The 21,933-nt window shown below is 35.0% G+C and overlaps 1 protein-coding gene across 9 annotated transcripts in view; it reads right to left on the bottom strand.

Annotated features, from left to right (window-relative positions):
* The window catches only part of LOC113227908 (coiled-coil domain-containing protein AGAP005037), a 169,260-nt gene that overhangs the window by 17,953 nt on the left and 129,374 nt on the right, over window positions 1-21,933 (bottom strand). For all 9 annotated transcript variants that reach the window (XM_026461104.1, XM_026461325.1, XM_026461037.1 and 6 more), the window contains one exon: window positions 1,843-1,981. In XM_026461104.1, coding sequence (XP_026316889.1) covers window positions 1,843-1,981 — 139 coding nt within the window. The remainder of the gene's footprint in view (window positions 1-1,842; window positions 1,982-21,933) is intronic.

Genomic DNA, 21,933 nt, shown 5'->3' on the forward strand with positions numbered 1-21,933 from the left:
ATATTTCGATCCAGCTGGATTCGAACCAACGTCTTCCAGCAAACCGTGGCAGATGCTTTGCCAACTAAGCCACGGAACGAACTAGCGGACCTTACGAATTTTCTGTGATCGTTGCAGATCTTTGTTTTTGGTTTTTAACGACTTTTCTCACAGACGACGCTACGACAAAAACTAATATTACCATACATTTATTTCATTATGATTTTATTTAATTTATTTGGTACATAGTTTAAAACTTAATTCATGTAACTTCAGATATAATTAATGTAAGCAATATGTGATATAATTAGTAATGTGATGTAAATTTAGGTATTATTAGGGACTATGTTGTGTGATATGAATAAATGAATTTGAATTTGAAAAAACTCGCTAAATAAAGAAACAAAGATCTGCAGCAAGTACATCCAAAAATTCGAGGGGTTCGCTACTTGGTTCGGTGGCATAGCGTCTGCCACGGTTTGCTGTAAAACGTTGATCCAAATCTTGCCGGATCGAAGCATTTTTTCTGAGTGTTTGATTTTTGTATTAATAATTATAAAAAACTAGTGGAGTACTTTCACCGAAATAAATGAATATCATGGTGGTCAAACATCGTGACATACAAAAATTTTAATATAAGTTAAATTAGAATTTAACGAGAAACAATAAGATTGAATATAAAAAAGCGAGTAATAAAATAAAAATATGTGATTGTGAATCCAAAGCTATGTTTTATTAATCGAAAGTGAAATAGAAAAAGTTTTACATAAAAGCAAGCATAGTATTAATAAAATGATTTTACTAGTAACTAAACTTAAAGAAAACGAGAATGATTGAATCTTTAACCATTTGTTTACAGCGGAGAATTATATTTTAACAGAATGACCATTCATTTTTGTCTACAAATGATGAAATAACGAATATATTGTATGTATATTGTATGTGTGTCTATTTTAAATGTATGTCACCTACGTATCACCTTTTTATTATATGTAACAAAGAAATCAATAAGTTACGTGACTACAGATATGAATAATGTAAAGTTACATAGTAAAATTCAGTACTTCAATTTTAAATAATAATTTCCGTCAAAGTACGGATATAATCATATTATAGTTATGTGCAGGTCTCAGTCATGAAATCGACCATTTTGAAATTCAAATAACTAAAGTTACGAAGTCGGACAATTTTATTTTGATAACCGCCGAATGGAAATTTTGGTAATTTAAAAAATATATATATAAAGTATGTGCATTGAGCACAACATTGAGAAGGTGTAATGAAAGAAAAAGCTAGCAAAAGCATGTATGGAGCAAATTTGGAGCGAATGCGGAGGTCAAAGCCACGGTTACCAGGAAAGGTGTAGAGCTGTTCGGGTGCGCGGGGGTACTCGACTGCGGCGAGCGGGAAACACCGTTCGGATCCACCACTCGGGATGTAACCACGCAACGGCTTTACCGGTGCTGAGAGACCTACACATACACCTGTCTCAGCCTGGCTTTTTTAGACTTCCCCTTTGCACTTACTAACCCTCTGTACATTTGGATCCAGGAATTGCTTATCTACATCCCATCTTTCGTTTGGATCTAGTAGTTGGAACCGTGGATCCCAGTGAACTTATTCAATTACCGGAACCTCCTTTTTTTAGTGTGTTGATTTCTTATTTGTCGCTTTATGTTCTGATTAAGAAACGTTTAGAAATACGAATATTATATAGTTGACACGAGACATTGGTGTAATCTGTTTGAGAATTTTAAGTATGAAATGCATTGAAGATGAAATGTAGTGAAATTACAGCAACATGACGTGAAATTAATTTAATGTTAGTATGTAGGAAAATAACGTTGAGTGAGGAGTGTTTACCTGAGCCGGGGATGTTCTTGACGCGGTCGGCAGGGACCGGGGGAGCTGCGGGGGAGAATGCCCGCATCAACGATCCTCCACGCGGAAGGGTGCTGGGTGTGGGACCTGAAGCTCCCATATAGTAGGCTGGAGCCTTGACCTGTTAAAATATAACAATGAATACCAGTTCTCGAATACGTTTTACTTCGGCCATTAAACCATTTTACTAGTCATGAGACAAACATAACGTATCGTTTTTTAATGACTTGCAAATTTTGCCCACTAATGAAGGATCAAGCTTTTCTACTTTGAAAGTACAGTTCATAAAAAACTGATGTAAACAAAATTAATTTATTTATATGTTGCTATGGTTGAGTACTAATAACATAAAGAGATGAATCTACCAATTGGCATTCATAGTTTACATTATGAAGACTCGTCATTGCACAGAGTGCACAATAGATAATTTGTTTTATTATAAGGATAATTTGTTTTATTTGTTTTATAAAGTCATAATTTATATCTCTAGTCAGCGAGCAGTAACATGAGAAATAGCGTCGTGGTTTACAAACAAGAAGAAAGCAATAACAAATGTCGGTGCAACTGGAAAGAATCGTCAGTTATCGTTTAGGATTTCAAGAGAAAGCACATTGAATTCTGCAATACTTTCATTGTTTTTTACACTTATATAATCTTATAAGTTCATGACGTGTAAATATATTATACAACAATATTCAACGCCGAAGACGACCAGGTAGGTACGTATTAAAACGAGGTTAACAAAAGATTATTGTTAAAGTTGTCCACCAATGTATAATATGTTAGTGTTCATTCTAATTCACGTATTCATAAAATACATTAAGACTTCGGTTCGTTCATTCCACAATTATCAACTCCTTTATAAGCCTATTTAATTTATTTATTATTTTTAATTAGTGCAATATTAAAAGTTTAATTAACATTTTACAACTGTATCATAGTGGTACTTCACATGGCTATTTGCGTATTTGATATATTTGGCCAATAATCACCATTAGTAGATTGTATGTGTGACAAAGTATTTGTCTTGTTTGCCTATTCGACAAGTACAGAAAGCACCAAACTCGCTTTACCGTGCACTAATCTGTTTCTCGTCACACATCAAAGGAGTCAAATAAGCAAATAGGCAAGTAAGGACATCGTCCATATTCACTATTTTAACTCCTTATTTGGCTTCATGTGTTGAGGGTCATATTTGTCAGTGTTTATATTGTCTGCCCTACAATTATTTTTCCAAGCACACAAACACCCAATAGCGATACATGTGAGGTGCTGCCATTATATCGGGTCTTTCAACAAGAACTTTGTTTTCTAAAACAAAATAAAACAACAAAAGATGAAGATGATTCAAATTTTTATTGTATTACAAAGAGAAAAGTTCGGCAATTATGAATGAAAAATGATATCTGGCAAATGTCCACCACGACCACGCTGACAGAAGTCGATTCTTTCATCAAAATTTTTAATCACTTTTTGGCAAAATATTGGGTCTATTTCGGCTATCACATCACGGATTTTGAGTTTTAAGGCTGTAGTCGATTCGATTGGCTCCGTATAGACTCTGTCCTTAAGATAGCCCCACAAAAAATAATCCAGTGGTGTTAAATCACACGATCTGGCTGGCCATTCAACAGCTGAATTTCGGGAAATTACGCGATCAGCAAATTTGGTTTGCAATAAATTGATCGTTTCATTGGCTGTGTGACATGTGGCACCGTCTTGTTGAAACCTGGAAATGCGGTAACAGTGAATGGATCACGCTATCGCGAGATGTTAACAACTCAATTTTGGCCTAGCATTGATGACATGGATATCACTGACATGTGGTTTACTAATATAATTTGTACTATTTTGATTAAGTTGTTAAGCACATTTAGTATGGAACACCGGTTTTTGTTCTGATTTAAAATGAGTTCTCAAAGTAAAACTTGTTCGTACTAACGACTGTGGTCACCTTCCTTTGTATATAATCACTAACACGAGTTATGCTCGGGGTGCATAACTCGTGTTAATACCGTGTACTATGGCAGGGAATTATTTAAAAGGGTTACCAATCAGTAGCCCGAAGTGATATTTTCCAGAAATAACGCGAACTCGAATTTTCATAACCTTGAAAGTAATTATGAGAGGAAAATGTTTTTTCTTTTAAATCTAACTTAACCTACCCTAACCGAACCAAATAGTGTCTTTGAGATAAACATCCAACATATCTTGAAAGAACAACGGTTTCGTTATAATTCGGTTCTCGGTCTAATGAAAATTTCTAATGTTATTTCGGAAACAAAAATTTCGAGTTTGTGATAGGTCACCATTTAGGAGACAATACAATATAAGTTGTACTAAGACAAAAGGTACAAAGCACTTCATCGCGTTATAGGCATATTTGTTATAACATCTGTGTCATACCATAACACATGACTAATGGTAATTGATTTTAATGTAAACATGAAAGTAATGTATCATTTGTTAACATTTCAGACGGTGCGAAAATGTCATGGACGGCGGTTGTAACGATCTTGAGTGTTGTGGTCTCAGGCAACGCTATCAACAGGCCTGTATATAAAATTGCACTTACGCAAAAAGGTTTTGCACAGGTAACTTCTTTTACTATTTGAATAAGTAAGGTGTTCAGACAGGTCACCTTGCACATAAATGTTGTTGCAATTATCATTTACCAAAACGCAAAAGATGTGTATATATATATATACAACCAGATTAGATTACACATAAATTAAATTACATAGATTTTAAGATTTTCGTGGTTATTCACTATTCACACAGTCAACCCGTGACCATGGAGCGTGCAACCGTACCGAAATATCGGGAAAATAAAAAAAAGTCATACCGTGGTAAGAAACTTGATATTAGTGATAATCATTGAAATTAAATTAATTTATGTGAATAAAATATTCGCATGAAACAAGCATGTTAAATAAAACCTGTGCGCAACAGACAACCACAAATTACATCCAAACTCACGAGAGAAATAAATGTAGGCCATACAAATATTTCTCCCGGCCCGGGAATCAAACCTAGGACCTCTGCGTGGCAGTCCGTTGGTAACCGTTCGGCCACAGAGGCAGTTAAAGTAGCAGAGTATAATACAGAAGTTATATAATATTTACATTTTTCTCTTATAAGTTTGAATTATGCAAAAGAATAGACGTTATTATAGTGAAGATGATGTACGGACAACGGCACATCAGACTACACATTTTTGTTCGAAAATCGCCTCCAGTGCAACGGAACAAGATACGTCAATGCGTAGCTTGATGTGCTGACGTGTGTACTATTAAGTCGCCCTGTTTTTGCCTGATCTGCGAATCATTACTTTCACGTTCTTTGGCATGGAAAAAGTACAAGTGATGCCAACAAAAATGATTAGATATTATTTATATTTATTCATTCTTTTTAGGTCACTTCGTGGACGTGTTGCCTGTGTTAGGATAGTTACTAAGACTGCCATTTGATTTCTAAAAGAAAAGGGAAGTTCTGGTATTTTTTATGCAATGTTGCTATTTTCAATTTTCAGTTTTTACAATATGATTTGGAAACTCCTCCGCTGAGAGAATTCACCTTTTGTACTTGGTTGCGAGTTTTTGAGCTACAGCGAGAGCAAACCATCTTTGCTTATATTGGTACGTAAATGTACAATGTTAACATAAATAGGTTAACCACAAATTATTATTTCTTTCGAGCTAAATGTAACTGTGCTGCGCGTGCGGATTTTTAAATGTTACCACTACCTACCTTTTGCTGTTTCCCACTGGTGGGCAAAGTACTTATTATACATTCTCATCAATAAAGGGCAACAGTACCAGAATCACAAATTTCCTATAAGTAACTGCCAATGTTTTCGAATAGTAACCGCTGAAATTGTCGTCGCAGTTCTCTTCTAGTTTAGACAGGACCTTTGGTAACGTATATCATACAAACCAATGTTGTTTTAAGTAAAGTAGATGCGCCAGTGGCCGACAAGCAGTGTTCGACATTTTTTTGAATTCATTTCTAATCAGATTATATATGATATAACTCGTTTTTTATTGGTACTGGGTGTTCATTATTGGTGAGTGTCGATTACTGATTAGTTAATTAGTGGATTTTTGGTGTTCATTACTGGAACTTTAGAGAAAGTGTAGATTTTTATTTATTGTAAAAATTATAATAGCTTTTTTATAATACATAATAACTCTACAGCGTAATCTTTTTTGAGGATTTTATATGTTAAGTAAACTAATCACTACTGTTATGTGTTTAAAAACAAAAAACATTAAAACAAATATAACGACACACTTCCCTTAAAATGTCAATCATTGGTGTCATCACCCAATGTAATCCATATAATCTCAGTACAGAGTACTAAAAAACCGACCTCCAAAGTACGTGGAATTACATCTATTTGCCAAGTTTTATTGAAATAACCCCTAGTTCGCCACTATACAGGACTTGACACAGGAGATAATAAAAATCGGTTCTCATTACTCAAAGTATATTGAGAGAGAAAAACGCCTTGAATTGGAGAATAGCAAAACCAACCTTTAAAATAATTGCTCCTTAAGTAAAATTTAGGCGCTATTTATAAAAATGAATGTTCATGAGTGATCAGCCACCCTTAGAGGTGGATGATTTTCTTCAAAATGAAATGGGACCACTATGGTGGTACCCTCTTTCCAACAAAAAAAGAATCATGAAAGTCGGTTCACAAATACCGGAGTTACCGCGTAACATACATACAAAAAAAACACATACAGTCGAATTGAGAACCTCCTCCTTTTTTGAAGTCGGTTAAAAATGTAATTCAATCTTTAGAGTGCGTTACCTTGAATGGAGATTTTTTTTAAATGGCATTGTGCTAGAAAGTAAACTGAAACCGTTTAAGCGAATAAGAGCAAATAAGATTGCGACATATTATAATTAATATGACCTTCTTAAATCTTAACTTGTCCCGACCAAATCCAGTCAGCTTTTGCCCAATACGGCTTTTGAATTTGGACGCACTTAGTTTCGAAACGAGATCAAAAACGAAAAGCAATTTCTTAAATATTGTATGAAAAAATTTTAAACGTTGACCTAAAATAACAACATTCTTACGTAATTTATTATTCTCAAAAACCTGTGTTGGTATGTTTACTACCGGACACAGTTAAAATAGTAGAAGATTTAAGTAGTTGTTGGAAATGTCCTAAAGGGTGTTGTGTTCTGGGATATTACATCCAGGAGGCAGCCAACGTTTCTGTTCTCTTTGAATCGCTAAACTTATTTTCGGCGGAAGTAGCTGCCAGTTTTCTAGCCAGCACACGCTTCAACGAGGCAAATTAAAGCCCGTTAGCAACTACAAGCTTTCTGCCACAAAAGTAACAAGGTAGCATTGTTCGAGGTTGGAACGTTCCATGACTTTTATTGCGCCAACTATGCCTGTGTGTACTCATGAATAGGATCACCATTCTTGGTGGGGATGGACTGATATACTGATGACGCTATGTTGTGAATCTCTAACCATGAATTGGCTTATAAGGAAATAATATAAAGGAGTTATTTAGGAAACAAAGGCTGAGAAATTTCTAGTGTATTTTTTACTTACTTTCACATAACATTAGGTAATTATTATGTAAAAATAGAAAGCATTACATACACTTATAATACGTACATACCTATAAGCAGATGGCAGTCCAATTTGGTAAATATACGACCACTAGGTAAAAAATATGACACGAGATGTAAAGCGACGACGACGATTACTTGACAGAGAGCGTTTTAAATGTATTTAATATTTAACATGGTAGCTTTAATGCTAACTAGGAAACTAAAACTGAGTTGCTGTAAAGGCCGAAACTGACTGACCGAAGAGTTTGACGGAGCAGAGGCAATCAAATTTCATGCCAGATTGAACCACAAAGGTGGCAACGCGCAAAGGGAACTCCATCAATTTTGGGCATTTGGCTTATGTCACACTACACTACCTCTTCATGTATTTATCTTAGAGGATGGAAAAAAATAGTCTAAGGTACTAATACTACCTATACGTCATACAGACGTACGTCACAGTTATTTATTTTACCCTTTGACCTTAGAGGATGGAAATTGACGTACAGTAATCATTATATTATGACCACAGACCACACAGCACAGACCACATAAATACTATGCAGGTATAGACCGTATCAAAATGATCTGAGCAAATTAAACCTAATCGAAAACATCTGCTCATTTGATAAACATCAATCCCATTTACGGACTTTCAAAAACATTTGAAAGTATAATTTTAGTTTTAAGTATTTTTGGTTAGTCACCCAGCTCAATTCATTTGTATGCTTACTGCACATTTAAACTTAGTATTTATTCTGAATCATTAAACATTTTTTTAGTCGTACTTTTCACATTTCACTAGAACCACAGACCACATAAATACTTAGAACCATAGTATTGAAATAAAAGTGATCAGAATAGTTCATTCCTCATAAACTCTATGGTCAAGTACGTGAGGGTTCATTGTTTTATATAATTTTTGCAGCTTCAATTTATTAATTATCTTACTAAACCCTTACTGGATCACCAGAACGATACTGTCAAGAAAGTTACTTGGAATAGATTGATAGTCACTTGTGAAGGTTGATCAGTTATTATTTGGAATATTTATTTTCAGTGAACGGCAACAATCGAATTGTAAGATTGTGGTTGGACGCAGGCGGGCGACAGATGGGTTTGACGATGAACAACAGAGTGTTGTCGAGTGTACCCGTCGATATGATGAGGGATACCTGGCGACATTTATGTTTGTCTTATCAATCGGACTACGGCGCATGGGCACTCTACTTGGACTCACGCCTGGTCACCTGCGAAGCTTCGCAATCTGTAAGTGCTTATATTTAGTTTAAAATCAAATAATACGTTTCGACAAGAATGGATACATAATAAGATGTACATAATTTTACATGTTATTAAAAAATCTTATAACCAATAAGAAGAATATAGACAGCTTGTAAAGAAAACCTTTAGATCGGAAACAAAACAACGAACATTTCTGTATGGAGCTGTAATGTCCTAATTAAGGTTAATTACAGCGAGTTTGTCCAACAATAGATGTGACGTACACTATACCACAAGAACTTGTTCAATTCGTGAAGAAAGCTAAAGGATTTTACCTCTCTCAAGTCTAAAAATTAAAATCCATCTTGAGCGTTGACTCGTATCACAAGAAATTCCATCCTCAGCGCGTGGCCTACGGCGGTAAATTCACCTGCTTTGAATTCCATAGAAAACCACAGAGGTCATAACGTTCACGACTCGCGAAGTGATTATCTTGTGATAAATTGTTAAAGACAGTTGTTACGAAACTAGATCTTAGGGCAAGGCTGTCGCATACATATCCATATAAAGAGAGTTCCTTCATAAAATGTATTACGATCACCTGGGGCTAACTAATCACCGCCTGCGCCACCTTGACAAATACTTCAAATTGGGCAATATGTAAAATTGAAGAATAAAATTAACGCAACTCACCGATTAATATGTTTTTGTTACAGCTTTATGGCTTTGTAATACCTGGCGGTGGAAGTGTAATTGTGGGGTACGGCGTCGCAGAGGACGGTGGGTTTTTGTGTTTTATTTTCCATGGCCTGGCTGACATTAGTCATCCTTTCTACTCAGTATTTGGTAAAATCATTTTTTTTTGCAAGGTACTTTTTGATAACCTAAACCGCTTCTTTTCTCAGGTTCTCAAAGTGGCATGGAAGGAGAGATATTTGGAACTAGTATGATATTAGCCTCTACAATAGAGAGAAACTATACAATTAAATCCTATCCTGAATATTTCCAAAAATCATTCACGAAAAATAAATTAAAATACGACGGTGATCAAAGCTACATAGTTCTTGGCGATCTAATGTCTGAAGAAAACACGAAACCCAAAAAAACAGTACAATATAAAGTTAAACATTCTACAATGCCAACTATTGCTTCAGCAGTCGAACATGACATTGGAATACAAAGGCTAAAAACATCTAGACTTTCAGATTCATTCTATGACAGAGATATTTTGGGCCCAACATTCAGCGAACCATTCAGCAAAAAACACACGGTAGACTTTTGGAATCTCGTAAGCCCCGACGAAAATAATAGTAGATTACATAAAACAAAAAACTTTTATGAGAATGAACAATCAAGTTCGAATACTAATGATCTTCCACAAATATCTGAATTTGAAACTCCTCCTTCCAAGCCAAGTAATTTACCATCTATGCATACTGTGTTGTATTCGGAAAAAGAATTAGAATTTGAAATACCTTCAGCAAAGGAATCTATTTATAGACTAAATGAAGATACAACTAAACAACCAGACAAAACGTGGCCAAGATCAACGGTTCCTGAAGAAATATCAGAGTTTGAAGTGCCACCATCGCCATATACGGATAAGAATGTGTACGGTCAATGGACCAGTTCTAAATATGCGGGCAGTGTTTTGAATTATCTTAAGAGTATTAAATTTCATTCAAAAGAAATGAAGGTACCTCAAACCATACCATTAACAAAATTGTCTGATCATTTCCCATACGCTTCTGACCTGAGAGTGAACATAGTACGCCCCCCACCACAAATACAAAGAAAGAATTTGGTGGTCGAAAAACGATTCCCTTCACACTACTTGCATCAGCGTGGTCCCATGCAACTACGAGTGGTAAAAAGACATGCAATTTATCCAGAAATAAATATTGAAATTGCGGAAAACGACGAAAGAGGCGACATTTTATTTGCACACGCTCAAACTAATCCGAAAAATGTTGAAGTTACTCACAGAAGCCAGTCGCAAAACTTAATTAACAACGTTTTTATAGACAAACATAAGAGAGGAGCGTTAATGAAAGAATACCCAATACAAACAAATTTCAATAAGACTCGTTCTTCAAATACGGATTTGTATTCATCTCACAGATTGTTAACCGTTTTGCCATTCCTAAAATCTATTGAATATTTTACGGAAGAAAATGAAGATTCAGGTCGTCACCAAGAGTTAAATAGTGACAACTTTTATACAAATACCTTAACAGGAGGAAAGTGGCATAATTTAATGACTTACAATGATGATCTAAGAAATATCAAAATCAGACAAAACAATGAAGAAGTAATTAAGATACCTTCAGTCAACAAGAAACACGTTAACATTCCATTGACATATCAATCTGAAACTAATCAACTTGTAAAAAAGAAAGATCCTACAATAGAAAACGGTAGAGCTCTAGCTATGGAAGTATCAAATCAATCGAACATCAATACTGAAACACTATCATTATTGAAATATAACCATGGCTGGTTACCTGGTCATGACAAAAAACTTAAAAGTGCTAAGACTAATCGTCGTTTGCGTACGTTAACGAACAGGAATAAGTTTGACAAACATGTAAAAATAGGTAACGCACTTAATGAACAGGATATCATTGGAATAAATGACGAACAAAAAAAACAAAGTTTTGAAGGAGGGATCGCCAAAATTCCTGATATACAAAGATATCGGTCAGATATAGACAATATTTCTATGAAGGAACTTAATGACATTCCCTCATCTCTGAGACCTAGAATATGCAATAATGTACAATTGTCTGATCACTTATTGTACGTACAACCAGATGGTAGCGTAGATATGACCCACATTTTATCGCCTTTGAAAAATACGAATCTAGCCATACAATTTATTACGGTAAACTACAAGAGTTGCTCATTGGATGGTTCGCAATTTGAAGAAAACCTTTTGCTGCTTATTAATTGGAGCAGAACACCAGTTAGACTTTTTGGTGGAGCGCATGCTATGAAAACTAAGGATCTTTGTGGATTCTTTTAATTATTTTTAATGAGGTTATTACTAGGACATCCCTAATTTTATTTTATAAATAGGCGAAACTAAAAGGTACAGCAAGAACTGTAGGCGTATCGAGTAGATACTCTGTTAAGAAATACATTCCATCTGAATCAAAAAACTTATCTATAAACCATTTGATGTTTGAATTTTATAAGCTGTCTTATATTATTTGTAGTATAAATGCATACACATTATTACATTCTAATAAAAAAATACAAAACACAAAAAACTAAGTCATTGTAAGACGATATAAAGCGCTTCAATTACTGGTCTTTGGTAACTCTGAAATTAATTCTATATCGTTTTATGTACCGTTACGATTAATTGTTACATGTATAAATTTCATTTCAATATGTTCAATTATTAAGGCGCCAACACAGATGTGGTTGCTTAATAAAATGAGGGCGGAAACTTTGAAATTGAATACTGAAACATTTGTAAATTCGTTCTATATGTAAAAATACTGTGAATTATTTTCTCACGAACTTATTTAAATTAGAATATAAGTAAATGCGTTATGGGATTTTAGAAATAGTTGTGTCCCTAACTCTTATAAAAAAAACAATCCTCCTATTTCTTGTTTATGTGAAGGAGGTAACAAACTAGCAATAAGACCAGCTGTTGTACCTTACAATATGCATTTCTTGTTATTCAGTATCCTTATGTTGTATACATTGAATAATATTTATAAATATAATATTTGTATTAATAAATATAAACATAATTGACACGGGTAAAGAGGTTTGAAAACTTTAAATTATATCATGTGTTTCCGAAACAGATTTTTTATACCAAAGGTTTTCAATGAATGCTAACAATGTAAACTGCCCATCACGCCTACTGTTTCCTTAAAACCTATGCGTAGGTAGACTGTACTCGAATAATTTTTAGGCACCAACTTTATTTGGTGTAGGAAATGGATATACAGTTACATTTAGCATCCCATATGCCAATCATTTATAATAATCGGTAAAAATTATACAAAACCAGTTCAAGGTTTACTAAGCAATGGGAAAGTTACGTCACTTAATTTTAATGCCACTTACTGCACATTGGACCGGTTTCAAACTTATAGTATGTAACGAGACCGGTGTTACATAACTTTGACGACACGCCGCTCTTTCACCCAAACGCACCATGTCTCCATAAAGTTCCTACATCAAAGTTTAATTCGATTCTTTGCAATGCCTTTGCAAAACCTCTGCAACGCATTTGCAAAAGGGAGTATTTAGTTCTAATTTTAGCGCTACAGTCTGATTGACGTCTGTAGCAACGTAAGTATTATACGACCGCGTTTCATTCAGCGTTGGTTTCGAGACGAGGCGAGCGTAGAGTAGGATAGCTGTATCATGTTATTTGGTTGTGTAAATGACTGCAATTACTAAGTGCTGGAGATATTCAGGACACTGTAATAGAGTGCTAAAACATCTTAGTAATCTATGGAGTGCGGTAGCGAAGTCTCTGATTAGCAAGCGCACTACCTCTATCATCTATCTGAACACTATCAGTAGATATAGTATAGTAATACTGGGTATCCAATGTGAAGCTTGAATTCATGTTAGTGAATCATGATGTAGCTGCGGAAATGGATCTACCATCTTGCTTTACTTACTATCGTCACGAAACATTCAGATGTTTCGTGACGATAGTAAGTAAAGCAAGATGGTAGAGTACGGAAACCCAATTTCTTAATTAACGTCATTGTACTACTCTACTTTGTTATCTACATGATATATAAGTTATTAAAGTTATCTGAATCTACAACGGACGTAAGGAATTATAGCGTTGTTTAAGTTTATTGTTTGAGAAATGTCGCAAAAGAGGAAACTGGACAAAAACAAACGGGTGCCGTTTCGAAAATAATTATTACTTTTAGAGCATTTCTTCCCGTTTCCTTAAGGACTTTTCTGTGGAGCAAGGTCCTTTCTCTTAGAAAGTTCTGTTTAATAATGATTCCCGGGAGAACAAGTTCTTACGCTACACGCCTACGTGAAATTTAAGCCGTTCAGAAAAATTTATTACATGGACACAAAAAACTTTTTCTAGCTGGCTTAATGCCATAAAAGTGATGATTCACTAATTTGGCTATTAGTGTAGTAAATAAAAATTTTCATTAGATTTGTGACCATACTGTTTCGGTTATATGATAACTACGGACATTGAAACAGTTTATCAAATCAGTCGTAAATATTCGTTTCATTCAAAAGTGCACCCCAGAAACTCAGTTAAAAAAAGAGATAATTATCAATCCAAATGTATTATGAAATAATAATTATACGAGTATATACAATGTACCAAATATTAATTGTACGTTTGTTTCAGGCTCCAAAAATTTAGTACTATCCCCATTGACTTACAATTATATCCCATATTAATCCATACTAGTATGTATGCGTCCGTTATATACGGGTTATCCTACGCGTATTACGGCTTCTGTTTCTGAGATATATTTGATTTTTTTTTAGTTGTTATTGACGCACATACTCATAGTCCCGCACTAGGGAAACCCTGTATCGCGGATACCATGGACACACACATAGGTAGACAACCACAAAATACACCCAAACTTACGAGAGAAATAAATGTCGATCATGCAAATATTTATCCCGGCCGGCCTGGAAATCGAACCCGAGACCTCTGCGTGGTAGTCCAGCATGGTAAACTTTAGGCCCCGGAAGCAGTTATTAAGTGGAAGGAAAGCCAATATCAAGTTATTATATTATACCAGTAACTCGTATAAAGTTTTGGAGCTGTCAATGTACAAATGCATTTGCTAATATAGTCGGAAGTGTACAAGCAGTTAGATAACGTTAGGAAAATAGGGACAGTAGGGCAAATGTGTTAAGATAATTAAAACACGAATTTTACGACTATAAATTTCTTATAAATCGTGTTACACCGGCTTAAACAACTTAAATTAAACTTGTGACTGTTCTCAATGAATAAGCTGTAACAGAGTTGTCTATCAAAAATCATCGTTAGTTACTGGTCTTCCCTAATTTTGTTATAGTATTTAGTTCGCAAACCGTACCGCCGTTGGAATCTGACCTACTTGTTAAAAACAACGCATTACATTTTGATTAACTTTTGAGATATTCGTACCCTAAGTTTTTTCTACGAAAAAATTCAATTACACTGACTTTGCTTAAATATTAAAACTAAAACTAAATAAGGTATAAAAAACCGCTTATAACCAGTTGTAGACCTCATTTCGTTAATTTCATACTTTTTTTGTTATAATACCAAGTGACGAGACGAATAAGTCGTGCGCCTGGTGGTAAACGACACGTCTGTCCATAACACTTACGGTGCCACTCAGAGCTTTAAATCGTAACGATCTTAGGGGCACTGTCACAGCGGCTGCCACACTGAGACATAAGTTGACAAGTCCCATGTGCCTGTAATTTCACAAGCACCCTTACTCTTTCAAACTGGAACGTAATAATGCTCACATTATTGCTTGGCAGCAGAAATAGGCAAGGGGCAGTTCCATAGACGATCTCTTTCACAAGTAGCTCTACTGCTACTAAAACATGTTTCACATTATAAGACATGTTAATAACTCAATTTCGCTAAAAATGTAAAATAAGGACAGCAGAAATATAATCCGCGAGACATTGGTTATATCTGAGAGATATTGTGCTGCCAAAGATATTATTTAGCATTTCAGGGTGGAGCCTTGAGAGTTCCGCGTATACTGGATGCAGTTGGCGCATTAAATAGCGTGTACTCTTGGAGCTACATTATAAATTGTAAATTTTAATAAACAATAGTTATCGCGCTCAACTACGGTACATTCGTTTGTCGTATTAATCAGAACGCGAGTGGTATTTGAATATAATTTGAATTTTATATATCGTCAAGTTGGTTTTGAAAATGAATAGTGATTAAAAGTAAAAGGGATCTGTGAAATATATGTATATTATGTTACTAATTCGGATTGTGCAAAATGTGAGCTACAGTAATAAAATCGTATTGCTATTTTGTACGAGTACACTTGTAAAAAAAATATTCATATTTCATAACAATTCTTCTTTGTAGAGCAAACGTCTGAGGGGACTTCGCTAGCCTTACAGCTCAGAAAACTTCACTTTCTTCAGAAAAGTTTGTTTCCGAAAAAATTGAAATTTGCTGTGGCTTTACTATCGAAGTTATAACTTTGTGTTTCTTAACTTTTAAACTAAGTAACGCTATAATTATTAAATACCAAGATCGAGCACAAACAAAAATTCTATCGACGCAACAGAACTCGAGCCTGTTATAGTAATTATAGTAAACTAATGGAGTTATTTCTCATAAATAAAAACAAATTAATAATAATAAGTAACGCTAGTCTGCTGCGCAGGAGGCCCTTTGGTGGTCTATATGAATCTTTCCATACTATAACTATTTTGAAACATCGTGATACTTGCCCGAGAACGATAAAAGAACCGCTCTTTAGTGAAGACCCATGTGCAGCAGTGGAACGTATTTGCCTTGATGATGAATAACGAATAAAATTCAATTAAAGTTAACGACTAACGAGCTATTAGAAAATCTGACTACTAAACTAGGTTCAGCCAATAAATTACACGTTCTGTTACACACAAATTGAATATAAATATTTAACGGAGGTTAGGTAGACATTTCCTGTTTTGCCATGATTTTACAAAAAATGAATAAATACAATGTGAAATGTATGTTCGTCGTTAAGTAATATTTTAGCATTGCTATTAGGCGCTTGAATACCGTTCATATTTTACGAGTATATTGAAGAAGCCGCGGTGGCCTAATGGTTTGTTTGACCTAGCGCTTCTCAAGAAAAGGATCGTGTTCAAATCTGAAATTACACCTCTGCGTTTTTCAAAATTTATGTGCGTAAATTTCGCATCTGAAGTTCCATTATCATCACTATCAACCTATTTACAAGTCTCACTGCTGGACATGGGTCTCCATTCAGTAGTCCGCCAGTCTGGTTGGGGACTTCACACGTTTTCCGAGTTGTGAACCTTCTTCATCGTGCTTAACTATGTTTTAATCCACCGAAGAGCTCATGGTAATTTTCAAATTTAATTTCGCATATTAAATTCCGCGAAATTCAGAGCCTCTGCTTGAGGCATTAGGTCAAACCAATAAACTACTAGGGCTTTTTGAACTAGAAATTTACCATGAGCTTTTCAGCGGAAGAAAATGTCGAGAGGAAATATCACTCGTCTGCAAAGCATATTAATGATGTAAGTGAAGTTCACAATCCGCATTGGACCCGCGTGGGAACCATAGCCCAAGCCTTGAGAAGAGGCATGTGCCCAGCAGTGGGACTATACAGGGCTAACCACGTCGAAATACAAAGCTAGTACTACCCACTCCAAAATTAGAAATGTTTAGAGAAAGCCCACTTTATAGATGTACATATATAATAAACACCAGACTCCCCTAAGATAGAAGTAAATGAGATTACATTCAAAACCAAATTAAAGCCTAGGAAATGAAAGTATTTTTCCGGATTTAAATCGAATATATTTATTATTCAAACAAACTAACGGTTCGGGCCCTTTACAGGTCCCATGATCTGTAAAGGGCCTAAGAACTCGACAAACTAAAGTCTCTTCTGATAAATGGGAGCAGCAGTAGAGCTTGTTGTGAAAGAGTACGTCCAGGGAAGTACTGCCATCGTACCTGTTTCTGCCGCCAAGCAGTAATGTTAGCATTACTGCGTTCCGGTTTTGAAGAGTGCTGGTGAAATTATAGGCACATGGGACTTGTCAACTTACGTCTGACGGGCGCAGTGGCGGTGGCCCACGGATCTTTGAGATTTAAAGCTCTGAATGGCACTGCAACTGTTATGAACAGGCGCGTAGCTTACCTGCAGGTGCACGATTCGTTCGTCCTGTCACTTGATATTATAAAAAAAAAACTCCAGGGAGAGAGACTTCATGGACTCTCCTATAAGATGATGTGAAAGAAGTGATGTGAACGCTTGAAGTCTTCCATAACGTAATGTGACTATTTTAAGAACCTTTAGTTTGTGTTCTGTTTTTGTTAATTAGTCGAGATTATTATTAATTTGCTACACCCCAACGGGCTTTGTTTTTCTTAATAATTACCTTTATAATGCCTGTACTAAAATTGTTTGCAATATAATTATTTATTATTATTTTATTTATATGATCCGAGTTCCAGCATTCTGGATTTTCGTCTGTCGTCGGATCGCAACGTCACGGAACAAAGTCAACGTCAAAGTCAAAGATAATTTATTCCATTGGTAAAATAAATTTACACCTGAAAACGTCACATTTAAGCTACTCCCAGAGAAGAACAACCAAGAAACTCTAGGGATTGCTCTTTTCGAAATAAACTTCAACGCTATGGAATACACTTTGAATCCAATTTGTGTGGATTCTGGAGCCGTGTCGTCTTTCCATACATCTTTATCTAATACGTAGTCTTCAATTTTGTCATATGACTTTTCGATCACAATATTTTTAATGTAGTTTTACAACTTAGGAAATGATAAACTTAATATATGCTCCGGAATCTTATTGTAAAAACGTATTCAATTCCCCATAAAAGAGTTGTTTACCGTGGTTAAACGAAATCGTGGTACAATGAGTTTGGACTTAACTCGTAGATTAATATTGTGCATATCTTCTTTCTTATTGATATTATGTAATTTTTACGGGCATATAAAATATTTGAGTAAATGTACTGTGATGCCACAGTCATGACACCAGTCTCCGTAAACTTTTCTCTGAGAGAAACCCGGGAGCCTAGACGGTACACAGAACGAATCGCTCGTTTTTGCAATACAAATATGGTTTGAATATCTGCCGCTTTACCCCAAATGAGAATCCCGTAAGACATTATACTATGGAAGTAACTAAAGTAAACTAGTCTAGCAGTACTAACATCGGTAAGCTCATACAATCGTATTCTGCGGACTGCGTATGCAGCAGAGCTCAATCTGCAGGCCAGGGAAGATAGATGTGGAAACCATTGAAGTCTAAAGTTACTCCCAAGAAGACTGCTTTATTAACAAGGTGTAACTTTTCTCCGTTTATTTCTATTCTTGAACTAGACGATTTTACGTTAGGTAATTCAAATTTAACACATTTTGTCTTCTTGGCATTAAGCAATAAATTGTTAGTATTAAACCAATAAACTACCTCAGAGAGGGTAACATTAATATCGTCATACTTAATGTCATGTCTGTCTGTTTTAAAAATCAAGGATGTGTCATCAGCAAACAATACTGTTTCGCAATGGTCCTTAACTAAGAATGGCAGGTCATCAATATAAATCAGAAATAAGAAAGGTCCAAGTATTGAGCCCTGCGTAATATCCATTTTTACCGTAATGTTCCAGCTTATTAATAAGAGTAATATGGTCAACGCAATCAAATGCCTTTGAGAGGTCATAGACAACACCAATAGCGTGCTGGGACCTTTCCCAAGCATCAAAGATGTGTTTTAGTAACGCTACCCTTGCATCGCTAGTCGATCTACCAAATAGGCTTAGGTGGTGACAGGAGCAAGACATCGACTGATAGGTGGTCGAGGATGGGCAAAAGAAGCGTCGGGCGCCCTGTTGCCAGATGGGTCGACAACATAGTTAGTACGCGTCGCGGGGCGGCAATGGACGCGGCTAGCACACGACTGTGGTGGACAGGAAAAACTTCGGGAGGCCTATATCCAGCAGTGGGTGAAATCAGGCTGTGGATTATGATGATGACGATTTTATTTCCAGTTTAAAAAACCGAGTTTATCTACGTAATCTTGAAACTTTGGCGAAGAAAGGAAAACGGCTGAACCAAATTTTGTACATTTGTAACTTACTCGGTATCTTTGAAAAATAAATGTTATTATCAGATAGGTAGAGCGTTCTTACTTAACCTTCAAAGAAGAAACACACAGAGGGTATAACGCTTCTGTCTGAAATCCCGGAATGATTAAAAAATAAAACACAAAAAAATGTTTAACTCTTCTTCAAATATATAAATGTCGAACAGGCCCAAATAATATCTCGCGAACTAGAACTAAATATACATTATGAGAGCCTTTTCATTTGCCTGCATTAAAAGACGAAAGAGAAAGCGCCAACTATTTTGTTTTTGATTTTTTTATGTGCGTCCAATCTGCTATGCAATCTGTTATGTGCTTCTACAAGTATGATATAATAACTTCTAATTATTATACCTACTTGCTATTACGCAATAAGCTGACAACTCTGTCTACTGTGATTAGAAAACGGTTATAACAGTCATATGTTACATTTTGCAGCACACGAAGTAAGTGTACCATGCAAAAATATACAAGAGTGGAGCGCAGGAAAGTTGTGTTTTAATAATCAAAGGAATCAAAGTAAGCGGCGTGGAAACATCAAAATAACGAAATACTTATTATAATGTTCACTTTTGATTTTATACACGAACCTCTCCCCTCTGCCACCTTACCTATTTCAGCCGCCAAGATGTATGAGATGTTATTTTTATTGATTTTTCTTATTATTTTGTTACAATGTGTGGGTATTTGACCTCTAACTCATCTGATTTTAATGTAACAGTTTCTTCTTCCAATTCTTTATAGAGAATTTCGCCGTTCAATCGTCATGTATCTTGGACTTAGAACATACAGAAAGCAATACCAATTAGTTATTCACATTTACATCAATATGGTGCACCTAATAAGCCCTCAATTAAGAAACTGAACACATAGAAATTTCATGTTTGGTTAGGTAGTATTTTGATTTACTTTTGGATTTCGTTAAGTGTTTTCTTGAGGTATTGTTTTTCTAATGGGGCTGATATGTCCAATAAAGATTAAAGCCACTAAATAAATAAAGAGTAAAAAGACACCAGAGATATAGATATTTAAATTTTGTGTCATGAGACTACGGTACACCTATAATAAAAAGTAGAAAGATGAGTGTTGAGCAAATAAATAGAATTAGGCATTCATTTTACTACGCTGAGGAGATGTGTAAATAAAGATATCGTTTCGGTTATTTCTTCCTGCCTGTTGAAGTGGAAAAATGGGAGTAGAAACACAAATAAGAAACCAATAACACGATACGGCAAAAGTATCCTTTATGAAATATTTCCTTTTTGAGCCATTTTTTTTTAATCAATCGATTTTATGATCGGGGGTAGATACTTTTTAAAAAGTAACAAAATTTTGAACATTTAAACCGCTTAGTGCCACATTTTTTTTTTCTTATTTATGTAAATGTGGATAAAATTAATATTTAACTCTAATTATTTTACACATTTTTATTGTTGAGTTTTGCAAAGTCTAAAAGATTTTGCTAGCGAGTACGTATTAGATTGAAAGTATGTGTAGCAGGTGTATCTAGTTGACGTGAAAGCGACCAGTTAAGGTGTTGTTATCACATTGCTCATTAGGTGCAGCGTAGATTCCGATACGTCAACATTTAGATTATTCAACGCAAGAAAATCTATATAGATGTACTGTTCAGAATTCTGTTGTCACATCTCCTACGCTCATCACTCATGTGCGAGTCTTTTAATTTCTTCTGAAAACAAATTGAAATCCGTTGTGATAGTGATATTTAAGCTCTTCGTGCTAACTTTAAACCGGGGATTTGTTGTCAAATATAAAAAGAAATAGTAGATTGTAAGACAAGTGCATAAAACGCGTCATTTTGCCCGAGACGAGTATATCCGAGTGGATACTTAAGTCGAGGGTAAAATGGGTTTTATGAACGAATTATACACTCTGCTATTCACTTCGATTGCGAGGAAATTAAATAGCAATATTACAAATAAACGATTATTTAATTAAAATTGAATGTAAAATTACAACAATTAGCCATATTTAATGTGATGATTTTTTTATTTTATGCACTAGAATGTAAAATCATATTTTATGCAGCCTACATCCAGGATAAATACGAACTTTAAGGGCATGAGAAGTGAAAACGATACTGTATTGATAAAGACTTCTATGGGCGTTTATTTTAGGTCCATTTTTGTGTATGTTATAAAAACTTTATCCACATATGTTTACAAGTGGTCATAAAGGTTAAGTTACGTACATTTATAAAACAACTTTTCTTGGCTTTTACAAGAAATTAAGTGATACTTGCAATAACGGATGATAACGAGAACTTTTAGTAAGAGGTTTATCTTCTATTCTATTTTTAAAAAGAAGGATGGCTTCTCTTTTAGAATTTTGCCAAAAGGTTTTTCTTGTCTTGTTCCAGTTCATACTAGAAAAGACAATTGCCAT

This window comes from Hyposmocoma kahamanoa, unplaced genomic scaffold (assembly GCF_003589595.1).
Source record: "Hyposmocoma kahamanoa isolate Upper Pololo Valley unplaced genomic scaffold, ASM358959v1 100021, whole genome shotgun sequence".
Lineage (NCBI taxonomy): Eukaryota > Metazoa > Arthropoda > Insecta > Lepidoptera > Cosmopterigidae > Hyposmocoma > Hyposmocoma kahamanoa.